Source organism: Hyaena hyaena, unplaced genomic scaffold (genome assembly GCF_003009895.1).
Source record: "Hyaena hyaena isolate Hyena2069 unplaced genomic scaffold, ASM300989v1 scaffold_308, whole genome shotgun sequence".
NCBI classification, from domain to species: Eukaryota; Metazoa; Chordata; class Mammalia; order Carnivora; family Hyaenidae; genus Hyaena; species Hyaena hyaena.
In genome coordinates, this window is record NW_024080942.1 from 1,895,872 (window position 1) to 1,918,123 (window position 22,252).

General features: G+C 61.5%; 3 protein-coding genes across 5 annotated transcripts in view; 1 reads left to right on the forward strand and 2 right to left on the reverse strand.

Annotated features, from left to right (window-relative positions):
• The first annotated feature begins 610 nt into the window (after positions 1-610).
• Positions 611-4,866, forward strand: RNF223 (ring finger protein 223). 2 transcript variants are annotated; one of them, XM_039248416.1, is made up of 2 exons: positions 611-2,240; positions 3,685-4,866. In XM_039248416.1, exon 2 carries the CDS (start codon positions 3,694-3,696, stop codon positions 4,447-4,449), a length of 756 nt encoding a protein of 251 aa, XP_039104347.1. In that variant the 5' UTR covers positions 611-2,240; positions 3,685-3,693; the 3' UTR covers positions 4,450-4,866. The 2 variants fall into 2 exon arrangements, with proteins under 2 accessions (XP_039104347.1, XP_039104346.1); XM_039248415.1 differs by lacking the exon at positions 611-2,240 and adding an exon at positions 2,995-3,086.
• Positions 4,867-5,732: 866 nt separating this feature from the next.
• On the reverse strand, positions 5,733-17,720 carry LOC120242567 (tyrosine-protein phosphatase non-receptor type 11-like). The gene is made up of 15 exons (XM_039248406.1): positions 17,669-17,720; positions 12,339-12,461; positions 11,174-11,371; positions 10,325-10,511; positions 10,124-10,243; positions 9,794-9,907; positions 9,529-9,625; positions 9,206-9,285; positions 8,638-8,793; positions 8,276-8,407; positions 7,391-7,545; positions 7,221-7,288; positions 6,914-7,062; positions 6,636-6,733; positions 5,733-6,499 (listed from the first exon to the last, which is right to left on the reverse strand). Exons 1-15 carry the CDS (start codon positions 17,680-17,682, stop codon positions 6,442-6,444), a joined length of 1,749 nt encoding a protein of 582 aa, XP_039104337.1. The 5' UTR covers positions 17,683-17,720; the 3' UTR covers positions 5,733-6,441.
• Positions 17,721-20,947: 3,227 nt separating this feature from the next.
• The window catches only part of AGRN (agrin), a 33,999-nt gene continuing 32,694 nt past the window's right edge, over positions 20,948-22,252 (reverse strand). For both annotated transcript variants that reach the window (XM_039248395.1, XM_039248394.1), the window contains exon 36: positions 20,948-22,226. In XM_039248395.1, coding sequence (XP_039104326.1) covers positions 22,069-22,226 — 158 coding nt within the window. In that variant the 3' untranslated portion in view covers positions 20,948-22,068. The remainder of the gene's footprint in view (positions 22,227-22,252) is intronic.

Consider the following 22,252-nt stretch of genomic DNA (forward strand, 5'->3'; position numbering starts at 1 on the left):
GCGTGGGAGGGACAGGACTGGCCGAGCCCACTGATGTCCTGGCAGGCTGCCTCATGCCTGTAGGGCAGTGCTGAGCCCATCAAGAGCCCAGGGCCCGTTTTCTGTCCATGTCAGAATCACGGCCTGGATGTGTCCCAGGGCCTCCCAGATCATTGTCCCCAGCTGGCAGGCGTGGGGCAGCAGAGCAGTTGACAGATCACCCAACACTGGGCAAGTAGGGGTGGGGGCTCAGCCCTCACACCCCCAGGCCACCTGGGCCCCAGATGAGCCCTAAAGGCCTCTTCGTGCAGTGGCCCTTGTGTGTGCCCTTGGCAGCACTTGGGGTTTGAAGCCCATTCTGTCCCAGTCCTGGGTGTGGTGGACCATAGCCAAGGTGGCCTTTGGGGTACAGTCCTCTCTGCTCGCCTGGCCAAGGACAACGTCTGTGTCCAGCCCAGAACTCCTAGGTGTCTCAGGGACTCAGGACCCCACATTTCAAAGCCACAAATGGACAGGGGTGAGGTGCTCATTAGGGACTTTGTCTTCTGCCCAGTGCAGTGAGTCCCCAGGCCCATGGGGTCACACACTGAAAGCCATGCTCCCTGTACCTGAGAGGCACGCATACTCAAACACAGCCAGGTGTCAGCGCACACACACCCACTTACACGGAGAGCACAGCTGCCCGTCACTGGCTGCAGTGTGAGCCGGTGTGTGGGGACCAGGTGAGTCAGCCAGGCCTTGAGCCGCCAAGATCCCCGTGCCAGGGTCTGGACCCTGGTCCCGTGCAGTGAGGCCTGGCCACCACCCCAGATGGCACATTCCTCGGGTCCTCCCTTTGCTTCTGGGCATTGACTGGTCCACTGAGGAGCTCAAGTGATCTCAGAGCTTGGATATTCCCAGGAGCCCTCAGGAGGGTGTTCTCAGAGCAGATGGACAGAGGACACTTCCTGGAGGCAGCATGTGACCCTGAGTCATGATCCCCTTGAGAACCAGAACCCCTGTCATGCACCGGCTGGGCCTGGCCCACACAGTAGCTCCCCACATTGAGCCCCCAGCCCTCTGAATTTCCACCCACTCTGGGTCCCTGCCTGCCCGAGCTCCCCCTCCCATGGCCAGCCAGCACACCTCCGTGCACGAGCTGGTCTCTGGTGGGCTTCCCACTATCAGAGCAGTGGCGACATGGCTGTAAGGGCCCCGACCCCAGCCCCCACATCCTCTAGGGCCCCTGCCTTAGCCCCAGGCCTTTGCATAGGCTGGCTGGGGTCTCCGAGGGTCCCACACTGGTTGAAATCATTACCCCTTTCCCCAGGAGGATTTCCAGACCCCCTGGCTATGTTGGGGGCTTCCTTGTGCTCCAGCGTCCCTGCCCCGCATGTGTAACTGAGGGTGTCCCCAGCGGACACTCACCCAAAACAACTCCTATGGCCGGTCTGATCCCTGACTTGTCCTCGCCCCGACTCTACCCCTTGGGGGTGCCCAGCCCTGACCTCTCGCCCCACTCCCTGGACCCAGAGCAGGAATCTCCCTCGTGTGTGTGGACATTGGGGTGGCACACACATGTAAGTGGGCAGTGTGGATGAGGTGGGGGCTGACAAGCTAGGCTGAGATTGGGGGTGGGGGGCTCCTCGGAGAGGCCCTTCTGGGAGCCCCACCTAGGAGCTCAGGTGCCACCAGGGCCTTAAACGGCGGTAGTGAGTGGATCTGTTTCTGGACCAGTGGCTCCAGCATCCCAGGACCTGCTGCCAGGGGGGAGGTTTTACCCAGGCACCCGGCACCCCCAGACCCGCCCAGGCCATGGAGGCCTACACCAACCCCCAGCCTCACCCCAGACTCCGATCCCTCACCTCTGACTTCCTGCCCTCCACTGCCCAGCCTGCCAGGGTGAGGACAGGAGGCCAGCCAATCCCGGAGGCCCCAGGCCACGCCCCTGGCCTGCATGACCTCGAGCATATAAATATACCTGCCAGGAGTCCACACCCAGAGAACTCACACCTGCTCAGACAGTGCTCTGCATCTGGAAGAGCGCACACACTCCCCTGAGCCCCACCTGCCTGGGACAAGAGAAGACGGCATACTTGTCAGACCAGTGCCACCAAGATAGCTGCTGGCAGCCTCTGCCGAAGGGGGACGACTGCCAGGTGGAGCACAGCCCGCCCAGCCCGGGGCAGAGGGAGCAAGCACTGCTGGGGAGAGAGCTCAGGGCCTGGCCGTGACCCAGCCAAGAGGATCATGCCCAGGCCTCGCTGAATCCCGCCCACCAGGTAAGGCCAGCTTGGCTGGCACTCACCCCTCACTGGTACAGGCTCATGGTGGGGGTGCCTCCGAGGAGGGCTGGGACCTTAGTGCCAAGGAACTGGTTACGTGGGGGCACGCTGGCCTGGAAGCGGTTGGCCTGTGGTCCTCCGCCAGCCTATGCTGAGGCTGCTGCCATCCCCCAGATGTGGTGACCTTTCACGTTGCAATGCTGGGAGCATTCGTGACATCATAGTGACATCACCATGATTCACGGTGGTCACAGTCATCATGCAGCAACACCAAGACCTTCAGGTGCATCACCACAAAGTCATTCCACTGACCCACCTGGATTAACCAGCAAGTCAGGGTCAAGGTCACGTCTCGGGGGGGTCCTTCTGAGCTCAGGGGGGTCTGTCCACTGTCCTCTTGGCCTTTCCTCCTCCAAGCAGAACCCATGTGGCAGGACAAGAGGCAGGGCTGGGCAAGGCCCTGGTCAGCAGGCAGGTCACCTGAGTCTTTCCAGGGAGACAGAGGCCGCGTCTCCTGTGGAAATGGGAGTGTGTCCGGAGGGTGGTGGCTGTGTGTGTATGTGACCCTGCAGGGGCTGGACTATCCCGGAGGAGGGCTGGGGCTGAGGGGCATTTCCAGGCCCCAAGGGCCATCAGAAAGCGCCCCCCGCCTGCCAGACAAGCTGGCCCTACAGGTTTGGGCGAGGCTGGTAAACAGGCCCTCCTTAGGACAGCAGCCTCCACCCCTGCCAGGCCCTGCTCAACTCCCCACAGCCTCCCGGCTCATCCTGGACCCCAGACCAAGTCCGGACACTCACCCTTCAGGCCTGGCACCCCACTGTCATGCAGCTGCCTGAAAACTTGGTGTGTACCAACCAGATCAGATCCCCAGATTGGGATCCATGTTCAAACCCACTTCGTCCGACCTAGAGTCACACTCTTGCAGTGAGAGCCCAGGCCCTGCTGGCCTCTTGGCGGGTGACCCTCCTGAGTCACCCCACCCTCTAAAGCTGCCTTTTTTATGCTGTGGCTCTTGTGTGTCACATGACCTGGGCCCAGCATCAGTGGGCCCAGATGTTAATAGTAACTATTGTGGGCCATTGTCATCAACTTTATTTCTGCCCAGATGGCACAGCCAGGTAGGACAGGCACAGTAAGTGGTGCCCTTGTGCACATGGACTCCATCGTCAGACCATCTGTGGGCTGGCCAGACCTGGAGCGCCCCCACCCACCCACCAATTCTCACCCCTGTCTTGGCATGTGAGGAGGCGGGGGAGGGCAGGATTACATCTTGAACAGAAAGACCTTGACGTGGGTATGGATGGGACTTTCTAGAGTTACCCTAGCAGAGGTCCTTAGGGCTGATTCTGGGCAAGAGAGACTCAGGTGAGAGCAGCAGACTGTGCAGGAAAGGGGCAGCATGCGGTCACCCACAGTGCATTCCATTCTGTTTGTCCCACAGCTCAGAGGCATGTCGTCAGGCCAGCAGGTGTGGCATACAGCCATACTGGCCCCCGCTCGGACCAGCCCTACAGCCACAGTCCCCGGGTCCCCCAGCTCAGCTAGCAGCCCCAGGTCCCCCAGCACCCCAAGCTCAGAGAAGGTGGCCTCCCCACTGGAATGCTCCATCTGCTTCTCGGGCTATGACAACATCTTCAAGACGCCCAAGGAGCTCTCCTGCACACACGTCTTCTGCCTGGAGTGCCTGGCACGGCTGGCGGCTGCCCAGCCAACAGGCCGGCCTGGCAGCGAGGCTGTGCCCTGCCCGTTCTGCCGCCAGCCTACGGCTGTGCCTGCTGCTGGGGCCCCCGCACTGCGCACCAGCCGCCAGCTGCAGGCCAGGCTGCCAGCGCACCTGCGGCAGGAAGAGCCCGTGTGGCTGGAGGGCACTAAGCTGTGCTGCCGTCCACCGCCCTCCCTACCGGGCCTCACCGAGCCCGGCTTCGTGTGTGTGGATGTGGGCCTGAGCAAGCCCGCCGAGCCCACCGCACCCCTGCCCACGCCAGGCCCCGCCCGCCCCCAGGGCCGCCTGGCCCGCTGCTGGGCCCGCTGCGGGGACTGGAGACGTGTGGCGCTGGTCACCTCCCTGCTGCTGGTGCTCTTCTGTGTGGTGCTCTGGCCCGTGCAGTGCGCTCTCAAGACTGGGAACTTGCGCTGCCTTCCCCAGCCCTCCACTGCCACCACCACCGCCACTGTTTTCTCTCCTGGGCCCCTGGCTGACAACTAGGGTCGGCCACCCCTGCCCCAGCTCTCCGTGTGGGCCCCTGGGCCTCAGCTGGGTCATAGGTGCAGCAGCTGTTGGGAGCTGGTCCCCTAGAGGAGCCCCAACATCTCTGAGGACCCCATTTCCCATTCAGCTCACCTTCCTCGCACTCTGTGGAGCCAGGTCCTGATGGCAAGAATAAAAGGGTCCCTGAAGCCTCCAAGAATCACAGGCTCCCACGGGGTCCCAGAGCCCAGCTTCCTCATTCCCATGATGCAGATGGAGACACAGGCCCAGGAGAGACAGACTTGGCCAGGCCCTCTCCCCACACACTGTGAACCGCCTGCAATGGCGGCCCTTTGCCGAGAAGGGAAAGGACTCACTATCTTTATTTTATCTTCACATTTCACCCACAGCCCCCTCCCCAGGCAGGGCTGGCCCTTTCCATGGATGGGGGGGGGGTACCAGGGGGACCGAAGGCAGCAGCAAGAGGCCTGGTCCCTCAGTGCCCATCCCCCTCTCCTAAACTGTACATTTTTAAATAAATTATTTTGTATCCACATTTGCTAAGGGGTCCTTACCCTATAAGCCCTCCTCCCTGCACCACTGGGCCTCCCCATCCAGAAAAGCCAGGCCTGCCCCTGCCTCAGAGAACTTTAAGCCAGAGGACACCCCCACTGACTGAACTCCCAGCAGCCCCTAGGGCAGATAGACAGCCGGGTCTAGGTGTCCCTCTCCTGTTCCCTGGGCTGTGGACGGGTTGGAGCAGTCCTGCCTTCCCCTTAGAATTTTGGGGCTCCCCCAGGAAGTTGGGGAGGGGCCAGGGCGGGGTGGGGCCCTGGCATGGTTCAGAGCCCTCCAACACCCTCCCACTATGGACACAGCAGGTGGCACCCCCAAGAAGTCACAGAACCTCAGGACTGAGCTCCTGGGAACCAAGTCCTAAGGATGTACAGAAGCAGAAGTGGTGACCCCTGAAGTGTGTCCTGACCCCGAAGATCTCCCACAGACCCTCCCTGGGCCGGGCCTGGCCAGTGAAGCGGCAAGGCGCGGTGGCTCCAGGGACGGGCAGGAGCCCACCCGACCCGCTTCTGCCACCGGCCCCAGGAACCCTGCACCACCTGTTAGCGTGGTGAAGAGAGGCCAGGCTGGTTCTGGCTCGCCAGGCCTCAGACTCCTCACCCCACACCCCAGAGCCCAGTACTTCCTGTTCCAACCAGCTGGGTTTCCGGCTGGGCTGGGATAGGGAGGGTGCTCAGGGAGACCCTCGAGAAGCTGGGCCCCAGACCCCAGCAAAGACACAGAACTGAGAATGAGCCATTTTATTGAAAATACCACAAAGCCACAGAGCCTTCCGAGATGGGAGGGTGTGACCACAGACTACATGCCAGCGACATCACACCCATCACACACACACCAGTCATGCACACATGAGAGCCTCCCCAGGCACATGATGGTGCACACGCACTCACATGGGCATTTTGCACATTCCCTAATTAAATAGGCATTTATCCACATGTAGCCTGTGCTGTGGGTCCAGCTGAAGACCAGCTCTGAAGCGGGAGGTTGGGGGGATGCTCAGGATGCGCGGAGCCAGACACACACTGGTGGCTACAGTCAGGTCAAGCACAGACTGGCCAACCTGCTCATCGGTCACTCGTGTCACACATACAGGCAGACACTCAAACGCGGCACACATGGGGTCACACTGGTCACTATGTTGTGCAGGTGGTGACTGGTGGCCGCCCAGTGAGCGACAAACCTCCGCCCTGAAGCCCTGCCTCCCCCTCTTCCCGCACCTGGGAGCCCCAGAAAGGGCAGGGGCACTCCCAACTGCCCCTCCCCGTTTCTAGGCATCCAGGCCTGGGCAGGGGGGGTCTGAGGGTTCCTGGACCCCTCCCCCGGCCCTCAGGGATAAGCTCCAGTCTGTACAGCGCTAAACACAGCCGTTTTGAGGAACGCTGGCTCCTAGCCTCCAGCGCAGCTCCAGGCCCTCCCAGGGGCGCGCGAAGCCCTTCACCGCCCGAGGCCCCGCACGTTCTCGTAGACGCTGCCGCCGGGGCCCTCCGGGGTCCTGCGGGTGTAGACAGGGTTAGGCCGGCGCGCGGGGGACCCCGCCCCCCCCGGGACTGCCCACTCCCGGAGAAGACGCTGTCCGGCTCGCACCCCGGGACCCTGGCCGGGTCCCGCTCCCTGACGGCCCCACTCACGCCGCCGGTGCCCGAGACGATGCGGGTCCAGGGCTGCGGCCGGGGTCTGCGGACGCGACGCCCACGTTCAGATAGTCGTGCTCTTCGGACGGCTGGCGCTGGGAGGCGGGGGTCGGGGGTGGGGTGGGAGGCGAGACCCGCCGGTCACCAACGTGCCGTCCGCCCAGGCCCCGCCCCCGCCTGGCCCCGCCCCCGCCTGGCCCCGCCCCCCACCTGCTCACGCCCCCTCCTGGCCCCGCCCCCGCCCAGGCCCCGCCCCCGCCTGGCCCCGCCCCCACCTGCTCGCGCAGACGCAGCTGTTCGCCCTGGATGTACCGCTGCAGCGCCAGGTACACGAATTTATACTGCGCCTCGGTCTGCACCATCCCCGAGCGCTGCTGCCGCAGCAGCTGGATCGTCTTGGGCACATCGATGTCGCAGTCCAGACCTGGGCACGAGAGCGCTCAGGGCGGAACAGGGGCAGGGGAGGGGGAAGCGGGGGGCTGAGGCGGGGCCGGACCGGGCCGGAGGCGGGAGCCCGGCACCGCGGAGGCAGAGGCGCAGCTGGGAGGGGCGGGCCTGCGGGGAGGGGCCGGGGCCGCTCACCCTGCCTGCGGATGACGTCTACCAGGATGTCGATCACGATGATGGTGCCAGTGCGTCCGATGCCGGCGCTGTCGGATGGACCAGGAGGCCCGTGGCGAGTTTAGGGGAGGGGCCGCGGCCCCGCCTCGGGTTGCACCCGCACTGCCCGCCCACTCCGCCCCGGATCGCACCTGCAGTGCACCACCATGGGTCCGGCCCCCGGCGTGCTGCTCTGCGCCCTATTCACTTCTTCCAGGAAGCCGAGGACACCGGCCGGCTCAGCAGGGACCCCGTGGTCTGGCCAGCTGAAGTACTGGTAGTGCCTCACTACGCGCGGTGGCTCCTCCTGGGCGGGGCGGGCTGGTGAGCGTGGGCCAGGCCAGTCTGAGGAGCTCCCAGGTGGGGCTAGGCCACAGGGTCAGATGGCACTGCTGTGACCCCGCACCCCCGGGGTGGGGGGGGGGCACAGGGCATGAGCTGGGAGGAGGCAGGGTTTGCCATAAGGAGTGACCAGCAGGGTCAAGGCCGAGCATAAGGAGGTGGGAGGGAAATATGGGATTCAGGGCTTGGGGCCCATCAGATTGTCCCAGGAGGCTCAGGCCTCTAGGAAAGGAAGAGGGAGTGATGAGGTGAGGGAGCAGGTTTCAGGGACAATGGCCCCCATTTGGAAGAACCAAAGGGATGGGGTGGGGATAGGGCACAGGAAAGGATCTGTGCCTGACACAGAAATAGGCACCACTGGCATATGAAGCACACTGAGCCTGCTGAGTTGGCCCAGGGAGAGACTAGGGAGGGAGAGGCCATGTGGGTGTGAGGCTACCCTGGAGCCAGGCCCCTAGTACCAGGGGCCTAAGGTTGAGAATGTGGCCTGCCTGTGAAAGCTGCCCAGTGGAGCCCAGGCCTGGACTATGCCCACGGGTTGAGGGACCTGGATACCACCAAGGCCAATGGGATTGGGTAGAGCCACGTGGGTGGGTGGGTTTTCTCCCAGCACAGGGCTCATCCCCAGCGCAGACCTGGGGACCTCCTGACCACTGTGACTCTGGCCCTGCATGTCTGTGGCCCTCTAGGCTCACCTGGTCTGGCCGCCACACCTGCAGTTCCCGCACACAGTAGCCCTGGGCCTGGTACTCAGCCAAGTTGCAGACGCTCACACGGCCATATTCTTGGCTGCCACGCAGCTCTGGCCAATATCGGAAGCATTTGTTCTGGGAGGGAGGGCGCGTCGCATCAGCTGTGCTGGAAGACCACCAGCACCCTTGCCCCTGTGCCCTGTGGGGACCCGTGCATGCAGCTGCATACACAGGCGCTCTCCAGAGTTCTCCCCCACACCCCTCAGCTTCCCAAAGGCTGAAGGAGAAGAAAGGATGGGCCAGCCACCAGCACAAGTCCACATGAACATATGGTGGGGACGGGGCTGTCAAACCCAAGCTCATACCCGGCCTCGCTCCACCTCTCTTGTGGCCATGACAATGACACGTGTGTTCTCCTGGTGCACCATCGCCCAGAAGGCAGCCACTGTGGTCTGCAGACAGCCCTGGGTAGCAATATATACCTTGCCCAGTCCATGGCCTGGCTTCTCTTCTGGATCACTCTGTAAGGGGAGGGGGGCTGGGTGTGTGCAGGTTCCAGGACTCAAAGTGTCAGAGGACAGTGCAAGTCTATGCAAATAATGTGCAAAGTAGCTCACAGACAGGCTGAGACACTCAGTGTGTCACCTCACTGCCCTAGGTGAGGGAGGAGCTTAGGACCACTATTCGGTCCAGCCCACTCTGAGGACCCCTTGGAAACCACCACAGTCCCTCTCCAACAATGTCTACTGTCCTGTCTGGGCCCCTGGACTGCTGGGGCACCTGGGTCTTCCTGGGCCTGCCAGAAGGAGTTCCAGGTTCATGATAGGGGGATGGGGTGACTGGTGTGTCCAGGCACAGCTCAAGAGGTCCTGTCAGATCCACGCTAGACCACACATACGGCTGGCCACGCACACCTGTCTCTTGCACACCCACCCTGATGTAGTTGGCGTTGATGTAGTTGGCTCCAGGCACACCGTCGTCCACGTCATGCAGGGTGACACGGGTGGTATCAACTGGGGAGGGGGAGATGCTGCTCAGATCTCCAGAGGGAAGGAGGGGACTCCACCCGCCTCCTTGCCTGCTGGCCCCATGGTGAGCGAGATGAGGGAGGAAGGAGCCCCGAGTGTGCAAAAGGGAATGTCACACCAGTGGTGGGAAGTGACGCCCTGTCTCAGCCTGACATCCTTGCCGGATGGGCCCCACGTGTAATGGATAGAGCCCTGGCCCCCAGCATAGCCCCCACCCTTGGCCCTCACACGGAAGGATGTTCTTGTAGCGATTCTTGGGTTTGTTCTCCGGCCGCTGTCCCTCCTTCCGGGGATACAGGAGTCGGCATTCCTGCTGCTGCAGCATCTGGAGGTGGGGGGCGGGGGGCAGAGGCGTCATCCCATTGTGCCACCCTTCCCCAGAGCCTTCAGTGACTGATCCACCTCCCCCAAGCCACACCCCTCTGCTGGCCCTCGCCCCAGCCCCAAAGGACGGGAGTCGTGGGAGAGTGGGCAGTGGGGGAGGGGCGGGCACCTCAAACTCTTCCCAGAAGCCCTGCTTGGCCTTCTCGCTGGCATCAGTGGCCCTGCTGAGCTCCTGTACTCGGCTCTCGATGCTTGCAGCATTGATCCTCGTGGCCTTGAGGGGCTGGCATGGAGAGGCCTGTGTCCAAGCTTAGCAGGGTCCAGCGGCCCCCCGGGAGCCCTCCAGCAGGGGCAGCTGCTCTGGCCCATATGCTTTCCCGTGGCCACCCTGCCCTCAGCACTGCCAACCTCTTTCCTGGGTGCCAGTGCCCCTTGGGCCCTCCCCACCCCAGTGGTGAAGCTCACTCTGGATCCTCGGGGCCCTGCACTAAGGGCATACCTGCTTCAGGTGCACCACAAGCCCCGACTTCTCCACCAGGGGGTTCTTCCTGTAGCGCTCCACCAGGTCTCTGAGCGTGTCGAAGCGTTCCCCGCCGCCCACATCATACATCCCGTCCGGCTGTAGGGGCGGCAAGAGGGGCCTGACCACTGCCCGCCTCCCGAGTCACACCCTTACCCCACCCCTGCTGCCACCTCCCACCTGGAAGCGGATCATGATGTGTGTGACCCGCGGCCGGCGGTCTGCCTTGTCCAGCTGCTGCGTGAGCACCGACAGCACAAAGTCCCCAGGTTTGCTCTGACTCTCCCGCACCAGGAAGGTGCCCGGACGTCCTTTTTCCATCAGCAGCTGCTCGGCCTCCTTTCCAGACAGGTGGCCGTGGTACCACCTGGCCCAGGGTGGTGGACGTGGGAAGGAACACAGGTGAGACTGGAGGCCATGGCCTGGCCAGGTGAGGGGACAAAGACCCACATGCATCCAGAAGGCTCCAAGCCAAGACACAGACACAGGGACAGACAGACAGACGCACCCAGACGTCAAGGGCCCAGACAGTACACCTGCCCAACTCTCCGACTCTCCCCCTGCCTAGGAAGGGCGGGAGTCAAGACAAGTGGGCTCTGCAGGCCCCAGGGTGGCCACCAGGTGGCAGCCTGGTCCCCAGCAGGGAGGGGCAGGGCCACCCTCCCAGACCAGCTCCATGCCCCCTCCCTAGCAGGTGCAGCTTCTGCGGGCCTCAGCAGTGCAGGCACGGAAACTGAGGCTGGAGGAAACTGCTCACTGGAGTCACCAGTCAGAGGGAAGGTATAAGGCTGGCTACAGAGTTCGTGCTGTACGCTGTCACCCCTGCAGCGAGTGCCCGGGACCTAGAGGAAATGAGGCCCAGCACCCCAGGGGAGGGGTGCGTGAGGACACTCCCTCAACGTTGCTGCAGCCTTGCCCAGGTCCGAGCCTGAGCCACAGAGGGCAGAGGACACCCAGGGCCATGCCCAGCAGACCCCGCACCCCTCGGACACACAGACGCTTACAAACACGCAGATGCCTTCTGCTCACCGCTCCGATATGGGGTCCTGGCAGCCCAGTGGGTGCCGGAGCTCAACGGGGGCCCCACTACGCTCGCGGAGCAGCCCCCTGTGCTGGCCCGTGTAGTGCTGCACCAGTTCGGCCAGCGTTGCAAACTTCTCCCCTCCGTAGAGGTCGTAGTAGTCGCCTGTGTTTTGGATCTTGATGTGTGTCACCACGTCATGGCGCCTGGAAGGGCGGCTGCACCAGTCACTGTTGTGTGTGTGTGTGTGTGTTTTGGGGGGGGGGGGTTCTGCTCCCACCAACCAGCCAAGGACAGGCCTCTCTGGGCCAGCTAGTATGAGGGCCCCACCCCGGGGTGGTGGGCACCCGGCCCCTGCTGCCTCCTGCCCACCGTGCAGTCAGGACTGGGCTTGTAGACCACAGGCCTGATTCTCCCTTGGCCTGGAGGCACAGGCTGAAGCAGCCCTCCATGAGGGGCTCTGCCTCACCCCAGACCACCTGCCTGGGGGCTCCAGCTGACTGGGAACAGGGCCCTCAAGATAGCTTCCCCAGGGTCACAGCATGCAATGCTACCAGTGAAACCCCAGGGGAGAAGCTCAGTCTCTCCAGGGTGAAAGAAGTCCATCCGGAGGGCTGGCCTCATGACGCCTGCTGCCTCAGGATTAGCAGAGAAACTGGAAAGATCTAGAGACCTTTTGGAAGCCCCCTTCCCAGATCACCACTCTGCTGGTTGCAGCCCTTTCCCCTTCCTCCCCCAGCCAAGCCCCCTGCGGGCAGCAGTGGAGAGCATCCCCAGGACATGGGATCATAATCACGGCCATTGAGGCCCCCTGTCCAGCACACCAGGCCCCTCAGAAGGCAGGAGGGAGGTCCAGTCCACCTCACTGGGCCCTTCTAGATGACTCCCTCCTGCTCAGAAGCCGTCTGGTCAGGAATGCCAGACTTCCACCCACCCTTGCCAAACCGCTGGCTCCCCACCCCCCACCCCCACCCCCGACAAAACCCAGATTCTTGGATGTCCAGCTCCCAGCAGGAAGCCTCACTGCCCAGGATGATGCCCAACGCCCCTCTGGGAAGAGAGGGGAGACTGATCCCCACCTGTCCCCCTGCTGAGGGTGTTCAGATCACTGAGGCCTCCTGGAGCCTCAGGCCTGTTCACATGTGGCTGCAGCACCTACCCACCTTCACCCACCTGACAGACAGTGTGAAGCCCCCTGGGCAGCTCCTGCTGGGCCTTGCCAGGAAGCTCCCATGCTGGCCCCTGGACATTAGCAGCCTCTCTGCCTCAACTCCGCTGATGTTGGGGTGAAACCACCTAGAATGAGGACCACAGGCTGGTGATCCCAGAGAGCTGGGGTGACCCTGAGTACACTCTGGGCCCCCTGAAATCCTGGCCCCCATCCAACCTTCACGCATGGTGCCTGTTTGGGCCCCCAGGCTCAAAACCTGCTGTGGGTAATGACCACAGGCCTCAGGGAAGGAGGTGGGGCAACGGGGTCCTGGGGACACAGATGAGCAGCTCCCTGCAGCTGGGCGTGGCGTGGGACAGATACCCTCCCGCACCCGCACACAGCCACCATTAGGAACCTCACCTTGAACTCTGTGTCTGATCCCTCTGGCCTTGCCATGGCATCCCAGCTATAGGCCAAAGGCACTTGGGGTGCCCCAGTGTCACCCCGGGCTTCCTACCTGCCCTCACGGCCCTTCAACAGACCCTGCAGCTCCATCCCTTCTGGTGTGATGCTGGCTACCACCTTCTCCCACGGGGCACTCCTGTAGCCACAACGTGTTAGTCACTGAGCCCCCCCAACCGCCCCTGTCCCCCGCCCCAGAACAAGAGCACAGCCTAGAGGCTCACGTCCACCCTCCACCCCGACCACTCTCCCCAGCCCTAGCTCCTCGCTCACTTGAGGTTATTCACCACAGGGCCTTAGCTGTTCTCTGCTCCCCTGGCCCACATTCATATGGCTGAGAGGTGCCTCTCATTTCTCATTCTTTATCCCTTATTCTACTTTATTTTTCTTCATAGTATTTGTCACCTCCTTGACATATATTTACTGGGTTACTGTCTATCTCCCACTTACAGACTTAAGCTCCAGAGGGCAGAAACTGTTCTGTGCAGTGCTGTATCCCAGAGGTGAAAACAGTAGCTGGGTATTAATGACTTTACTTGAACTAAGAAGTGAATGACTACATAAGTGGATGGTGGGGGTGCAGGTGGATGGATGGGCTACACTTGAGAGAAGGGCCAGGGAGGCTGCAGGTCAGGTCAGGAACTCAGCCTTCCTTCTGCCAACAGTGGGACCTGGTACAGACTGAGGCAGGTGTTGGTCAAGGACTGGTGGGCGGGGGGGTGGGGGGGGGAGGCTAAGAAGGACTGCAACCCAGCCTTCACTCCCTGCCCTGCCTCCCTGGGACTGTCCTTCACAGGGTCTGCCATGAAATGGGGACAGGCAAGAAGGGCCCTCACTGAGGGCTGTGCATGAGCCCATGTCCAAGGTCATAACTGCTGTGTTCTTAACCCTAGTAGCTTTTGTTTCCTCTATTAGGGCAGGGATTTCTGGCCCAGGTTTAGATCTGGCCCAAGAGATAGGAGCAAGGATGATTCTGCCCTGTAGAGATTTTTCTAGAATGGAAATTAGACCATGTGTCTAAAGCCACCCTGGACCCTTCTTCCTCCGGGCCCTTCTCTTCCATCAGCCGCCTTTTATCCTGCCTTCAGTGGCTGTCACTCCTCCAAGGAGCCGTCTGGGGGCACAGTTTGTATCTGCGGGCCCAGCACAGCAGCCCACAGCGTGTGTGAAATGTGAATGTAAATTAATTAAAATTCCACAAAATCAAGACCTGGCTCCTCAGCCACATTTTACTGCTGTGGGTCACATGTGGCTCCAGAGACTGCTGACAGTGCAGGTAGGAAGTACTTCCACTGCCACAGAAAGTCCTGGTCTGTGCACACTCCACTGTCTGTCCTTGCCTGAGTCCGCACAGACCTGCTTCCCTCTGCCTCCAGCCCTACGAGACCCCAGCTCTCAGGGTGCCCATCGGGCTCAGGGACCTGTGGGCAGGTCTCTCCTCAACAGCATTTGACTGACACAGGCACCATGCCTCCTTCTAGAAACATGTTCTCTGCTCCCCCTTGGTTTTCTGCGTCCCTGGCCAGGACCCTTGCTGGGCCCTTCCTTTTCTGACCTGTCAATGTCAGAGCTCCCCACCTTTCCCTACATGTGTCTACACATCTGTGTGCCGTCTACACCCCCAGCCCCACCTGGGCTCATAGACACTTCTCTCCTTGGCATCTCTATTTGGAAGCATAACAACATTTCTATTTTAACATTTGCAACACTTAAACCTCCCGGCCATGCTCACATGCCCCTGTTCTTTTACACGGTCCTCACTCAGTGAAGGGAGCCCCCAGCTCAGGTCATCAACCCGCAGCCCCATGCGCTCTCTTTCCCACCTTCCAAAAGCACCCAGAGCCAACCACCCCTGCCGGGCATGGCTCACATTGTCTGCGCTGTGCTGCAGCCCCACTGCTGCCCCACCTTCCACACAGGACACTTGCCACATCCATGCTCTTGTGTCACCCTTGTCTTCGTGGAGGGCAGGCTCGGTTCTGACTTTGATGGCTCCCCAGGGTTCACGTGTTGGTTCAGAGAGGCCTGGAAGCTGCCTGGGGCCACCCAGCCCGAGCAACACTCCTGCTTTCCCTGGGGGAATGGGGGACACCGCCATCTGGCACTGCCTGGGCACATTCTGAGCCTAGTGTTTTGAGCCCTCCCTGACCTGGGTTTGTAGAGGAGCCAGACCTGGGGGCATTTTTTTTGGTCAAGTGGTCCAGCAGGTGAGGCTGCCAGGGAAGGCTTCCTAGAAGAAGAGGCGCCACACGGTGACCTCCAGAGCCCATCGCGGGAGAGATGAGGCCACCAGGAAAAGGGCAATGGCTTTGTGCTGTCCCTGGACCCATGAGGAGACACTGTGGGGGGTGGGGGGAACTGGAACCCAGAAGAAAGCTTCCAGCCACCCCTCCACCCAGGGCCACCTATTCTGCTGAACCACATCCTGTGCCCAGATGCCTCCTCCCCCCGGCCACAGCAGCCTCAGATCCCAGTCCAAGATGGGCAATGCCCAGTGTGGGGACAGGGGCAGAGGGTGGAGCCCAGAATCAAGGCCACAGAGCGGATGAAGGGCACCTTGTTGACCTTTCAGGGACTCTCAGTCACACTTTCCATCGCCCTCTCCTCCCCACAAACTGCCGCTAGGTCTATCAGGTGGAAATCTCCAGGGGTGGGGCGTCCCGAGAGGCTGCGGCCGCTCTTGCCACCGCCCTCCAGAACGCCAGGCTGAGGCAGGGCCTCGCATCCCCCCAGCCAAGCCTGGAGGTGGAGCCTGCTGCGCCCAAGGGGGTGGGAGGAGGTAGGGAGGCTACAGGTCCCCAGTTCTGATTCCCACACCCTCTCAGCGCCAGGGTCCAGGGTCACCTCTGTGCCAAAGGGCTCCCTGCTCTGTGATGGGTCAGTGACTCAGCTCTGTCCTGGTGACATGCCCTTGCAGGCCCAGGGAAGGGGGGCATACTGGGCTCCCAACAGGTCTAATGGCATGGCTCCCGAAGGCCCAGCTGAACCCAGTCAGTGCTCGGGAGCCCAGGGACAGCCCATGTCACCTAACGGATCAGCCTGAACAGACTGGCCTTGCTCCAACCTTGCAGTGCTGGAAGACACACGAGTGGCCTGTCAACACACCTACACACATGATATGGGGGCTGGACACTCCTGCAGGGTGGTCTCCTGCCAGGCACCGGCAGCCTCCTTCCCCATCTCCCTGCTCCCAGCTCCCAGTCTTCAGACTCTGACCCTTCTGGTCCAAGAGGAAACTAACCCAAGGCCCATCCTGTCTACGTAGAACTAACTTAACCAGAGATGCACCTTCCTCTCCAACTCCCGGAACAGAGGGTGAGCCTGAGGGGGTGTCGCAGGCCCACCACGGGACCCAGCCCCTCCCAGGCACCAGTACCAATGCACCTGCACCCAGCCATGCTCATGGTGCCAGAGGCCCCTGAGTGAGCAGAGCTGGTGGAGGTGCCCATTGATCTACACGCCAGAGGGCGATGGGAGGGGACATGAGGTGGAGCTGGGCACAGGGGGAGAGATTTTACTTGGGATTTAGTCAGACCTGCCCAGGCCTGACAAGGGTGTGGGCAGGGGCCCAGGGGCCAGAGAAGTGACAATCCAGATGGTCGTCACAGGGTGGGGCAGAGAGGGGTTGGCAAGGGCAGGCAGAGCCCTATTTGGGGCTTTCCCAGGCTGGAGCAAGCTCACATGCCTGTGACACAGACATGGCCTTCTCTGAGCACCAGGACTTGCCTGGAGGACAATTAAAAGTGAGGGTGAGGTGAGTCTGAGAGGTCATTTCAACCAGACCTCAAAACCTCCTCCTCCCGGAATTTGGGCTGTTATCACAGAGCTTTGGAGCTGACAAGTTCTTGAGATCCAACCGATTTCCACCACTCCTGAGCCGAAGAAGGCCTATGACCTTGATGGAGGCCACTGTGCCTGGCTGCTTCCTCACCACATCTCTCATAGTGGTCCCAGGACCCTCATTACTGAGGCGCTGCTGGTGGGAGATGGGGGGAGGCAGTGACTTCCGCCTTGGGCTAAGGGTCTTGCTCAGGTCCCGCATACGCTGAAGACCAGACCTTGTCCAGGCCCTCCTTCATCTAGCGAGTCACTCAGGGTCCTGGCATGACCCCTCCTGTGACCCCTGGCCTCACCCAGCCCCTGGTGATATGTGTCTCACACCTGTATGGCCCCCGCTGACACCCACATGCATGCTAGAGTGTGAGCTCACACGCGTGTGTGCACACATCCAGATAGCAGGGGTCCAGCAGAAAGGGCAGGAAGTGCCCAGTTCCTGTCACATTTCCCATTTTCCCTCTCCATGGGGGCAGGAAGCTGCTAGGCTCTCGAATCCCTTCTAGGAAGCTTGCCCCCTAAGCCTGGCCCCGGGAGGGTCTAGAGCAAAGACAAGCCTGTCCAGGGAGAGCTGGTCCTCACAGTTAGGCGGGGTCAAGGGACCAGGTCTAGAGCCGGGGAGCTAGACCCTGCAGGGCCCCTCAGTGCTACCGCCCCGGCTTTCAGGCCTAGGGGAGAGGTAGCCCCCAGCTGGCAGAAAACGACTCCGGCGGCCAAAAAGGAGCCTGGAACGGGCAGAGTCTACACCTGCTGCCCATTCTAGGCTCCAGCCACTGTTCCCCACCTGCAGGGCATGCTGTTCCCTAGGGTTAGGCACCTCTGACCTCCACCCAGGCTCAGCCCCTCCCCTCCCATTTGAAAGGATCCTCTCATTTGCCGGGGTGAGGCCCAGCCTCAAGGGCCTGGGACCCAGGCGTCAAGCCCTGGCTGTGGAGAGAGGTCTGCGCAGGAGGTCAGACCTGGGCACACGTCTCCGCTACCCGTCGGTGCCCGTCGGACCCGAGGCACATCTCCAGGGGTCGCGGCGTCAAGCCACCTAGCGTCCCTGGCTCACCTGCGCGAGGTCATGTCTGCTCCGCGCCGGGCGCTAAGCGGGGTCCAGGCGGCCGCGCCCTCGGGCCGCTTCAAGAAGGCCCCGCCCCATAGCCCCGCCCCCCGGAGCCCCGCCCCCGGGGCCCCGCCCACGCGGAGCCCTGTCCCTGAGCTTCCTTAAAGGCGCCGCGCCCACAAGTCTCTCCGCGCGTGGGAGAAGTTAGGATAAAAGCAAAAGTTTTCGAGGGCGCCCAACTGCAGAACTAGGGGATTCACGCGGGGTCCCGGGCTCGGAGGGCGAGGGAGCCGGGCGGCCGGGGTCCAAGTGGCCCCCAGCCTGGCCGCCTCCTCTGCTCAGCGGCCGTAAACTTGATAAACAGCGGATCAGTCGTGGCCCCCGCGTGTCCCAAAACCCGCAGACCTTTCCCGCTTTGCCTTCTTAATGGAGGGGAGGGGCTGCGCTTCCCTCACGGGGAGGTGGTGGGGGGGGGCGACTCGGAGCTAGAGGATGGGTTGCTGGGCCCAGTGCGACAACCAGATCCCCCCAACCCTCCTACCTAAAGGTGGCTTCCCTCTCTTCCTCCCCACCTCTGCCACCCACGCTCTCCTCACCTCCTAAGTGATGCCGACACCCCTTCCCTCAGGGCCTTTGCTTCTGCTACAGCAGCCCCTCATCTGCCTGTTTACTGCCCCCACTGGCCAAACCACCTTTCATAAGCCTGGCGCTGGGGAGGATCACCCTAATTTATCTGGGCTCTCAACCTTGAGGTTCCCTCTTTTGGAACCTTGGGACCCTCTTCTCTTCAGCTCCCCCCTACTACCTTTTCAAGGAGTGCTACACACACGAAGGCATGGAACCTTCTGCAGCTTCCAACCCCTGGTCCTAGATCCCCACCCACCACTGCAGAGAGCAGGTCAGCTCTGGCTACGATGCTTCCTCTTCCGCTCACCCAGGTCACCGCACCTAACCACCTGAGGGTCCTGACCCTCAGGAGCAGTTACCGCGAGAGCCCGTCCTTCTGGAAGCATCAGCCCCCAGACTCTCTGGGTCTTCCCGGCCTCACTGGTCCACCTTCTCCTTGACCTCCTGGTGTGAAGTCCTCGTCGCCCCTCGTTTGACTTCCAGAGCAACCCACCTGCTCCCTTATGTGCTAGACTTCAGTTCAGCCTCCCTTCTACCTGGTACTACATGGCTTCCTAGGCTCCACTCAGGTGGCTCTCAGCTCCTCAAGCCCAGCCCCTCCGCATGAAATCAGGGTGGTGCCCCCCAGGTGCTCCAGTGCCTTCATCAGGGTCCCCTGCCCCCCACCCCCTGCTCAGCACAGCACAGGCCTATCCACTCTGCTCCAAAATCCCTCTCTTCTCTTTTTGAGAGAGAGAGAGAGACAGCATGTGTGCACATGTGGGGGAAGGGCAGAGGAAGAAAGAGAGAGAATCTCAAGCAGGCTCCATGCTGTTAGCACAGAGCCCAATGTGAGACTCAATCCCATGACCCTGGGATCATGACCTGAGCTGAAATCAAGAGTCAGATGCTTGGGGGCACCTGCGAGGCTCATTTGGTCAAGTATCCAACTTTTGATTATGGCTCAGGTCATGATCTCAGGGTTTGTGAGTCTGAGCCCCTCGTCCAGTACCATGAGAACAGTGTGGAGCCTGCTTGGGATTCTCTGTCTCTCTCTCTCCCTCTCTCTCTCTCTGTCTCTCTCTCTCCTCCTCCCCTGCTCTCTCTCAGAAAAAAAAAAAAAGTTAAAAAGAGTCAGATACTCAACTGAGCTACCCAAGCGCCCCGCCCCTCTTCTCTTTATTAGTGCTTCTGCCCCAGCACTGTCTCACCCAGCCGGAACCCTTCTCATGAGGTCTGAGCACCTCTGGCTTCACCCCCGCCCCCACCGGGAGCTCCCTGCAGCTCTGCCAGCAGAGCCCCAGCCTGGCCAGTTTTGGCCAGGACCCCCGGGACCAGAGCCCCCTGGTTCTGTCCTCTCCCCCCGGGACCAGGCCCCCGGGTTCTGTCCTGTCCCCCCGGGACCAGGCCCCCGGGTTCTGTCCTCTCCCCCCGGGACCAGGCCCCCGGGTTCTGTCCTGTCCCCCCGGGACCAGGCCCCCCGGTTCTGTCCTCTCCCCCCAGGACCAGGCCCCGGGTTCTGTCCTGTCCATCTTCGCCTCTCCTACCCGCTGGCCTGTTGGCCTCTCTTCCTTCACATGCGGCCTCCAGACATCTGGGCTGGCCCTGCACTTTCTCTTTCTGCCGCAGGGTCCTTGCACTGATGTACAGATGCCTCCCGCCCCACCTCGGGCCTTCACACCCTTGCTCCACCAACTTGCTCACCCTCAGGCCTGGGTCTGAGCACCCAGGTCTCCTGGACCTTCCACAGAGCCCCAGGCTAGTCCCACCCTCCTTTCCTGCATCTCACCTGCTTATCCCTCCCAGCACTGGGGGTTTAGGGCTGTTCTCCCCTCCGCCCCCAGTACCTGACAGGTGATAGGCACACGGTATCCACTCCATACACATATCCTGAACAAAAAGGTCAAAGAATAATGGAAGAAAATGTGACTGCCCAAGGGCTAACAGGCCACCTGGATCTTGAGTGCATGGGTATTTTTATTTTCTTATATTCATTTTGGGCTTTTTTCTATTAACACAAAACAAAAAGATAGCATTTAGTTATCTTTAATAAAAGTCAGGAGTTCCCAAGGGAAGGCCACTCAACTCTCCCTCTTCCCCCGTTGCTCTTTAGCCGCTCCCAGCAGGCGGGGCTGGTCCTTCACAGCTCACAGCTCCACGGGACCAAGGGTCTCAGGCTTCCTGCTTAGGGTCTCTCAGTAGGGCCTACGTTGCCCTCCCACCTAAGCCAGTGAAAAGGGCTGCCTGCCCCACCCACTGACCCTGGCTGCCCCCTCAGGCCCTCCTCCCTCCCCACCTGCCCTGCGCCTCCCCCTCCCCTCCCCCTCTCCTCACAGCCCTCCTTCCCAGCCTGTGCTCACAGATATGCACATGTACATGATGTGTGCAAATATGCACACACACACACACACACACACACACACACACACGGCGTTGCTGTCTGCAAGGTGTCACATCCAGGGGCCCCAGCCCCATCATAACCACGAGCACTCTGCGAAAACCAGACCTACTCCCCAGTGCAGGGCCCTCCCCTTCATCCAGAGCCTCCTAAGAGAGCTTGAAGCCTGTGCTGTCCCATGAAGTTGAATGAGAAGCCACTGGAGAGGAGCCAGCCAGGTGGGTGATAACCTGGCCAGGCCGCGCTCGGGCGTGGTGTCTGGTGTGGACAGATGCCAGCACTTCTTTTAAAGTGTTCAGACTTTAATTCACGGTGATCGACACAGACACAGACTGGGGTTAGTAACATGACACAGTCCCTGCTGCGGGGGTGTTGGGGCTGCCACCCCCACAGAGGGGAGGGGGGGTCAGGTGGGATGCGGCGTAATGTTGCAGTTTTATTCTGCTGCCTCTACACCCACCCCTTGGCCTTGGTCAGACATTCGGCTGACCCCTGGTCCTTCTTGGACAATGACAACTACTCACACCAGAACCAGAGAGGGGGTTTGCTGTGCGGTGTCCTCGGCCACCCTTGGGCCAGGACCGGAGAACGATGGCCCTGTCACCGCAGGTGTCAAATAAAATCAATGCATAAAGGTTGGTGGCCAACCCGAACATCCAACCTTGAGAGGGGGATGCCAGCTGCCCGAACAAGCAGGCAGTGGACACCAACCACATCACACAGCAGCCCTGCTCCCTCTCAGGACTCCTCCTGGGACCTGGGGTATCAGGGAGGGGACACAGCTATGTCCAGGGTGGCTGGATGGACAGGCAGGGCCAACTAAGTGTCAAGGTGCCTCGACCAGTCCTGGGCCTGGCCTCTGCTTTCCAGCACTCTGGGACTGGTGGACATAGCTGGGAGGAAGGGTACAATATACAGCCCCGACAGTAACATTGCTTCTAAGTCACAGTATTGGCACAGGAGGCCTGGGAGGGGCAGTCCCCGCTCGAGGAGAGCCCCGGCCTACAGCACGTGCCGGGGGCGGGAGCAGCTCAAGTGGGAGCCTCGAAAGGCCCCTTGGAAGGGCCCCCCCTCAAGCCCCAGCAGCACCTTCCTGCTCTGGGGACACAGGCCCGGCACAGGTGGACGGCACCAGGGACCGGGCCGGGGGGGCCCGAGGTGGAGAGGCGTGTCCTGAGACTACAGCTGGAGTCCGGGCCTCCACACTGCCTGCACCATCTCCCCGTGCAGGTCCCTCGACACAGAGTTTGTCTCTGTAGCCTGTCTGTCCGGATGGTAGGGAGGCCGGTCCAGCAGTCCCTCTGGCCAACATATAGGCAAGAAAACCATATCAAAAAAGCAATGAGTTTACAAAAATAGAAAATAATGATGGCAGGGTGGGTGGTGGGCTGTGGCGTGTGTCTCACGGGGCGGCACAGGGCCGAAGCTCCGGCTTGGTGACGGCATCTTCCAGCAGGTGCAGTGGGCGCTGACCCACCACTACGTCCCGTAGGCAGCCCACAAAGCCTGTGCCGTAGGCCTTGGGCAGGGCCTGGCCCATGGGCAGCTTCTCTAGGCCGCCTGCAGGAAGACAGAAGAAAGGCCAC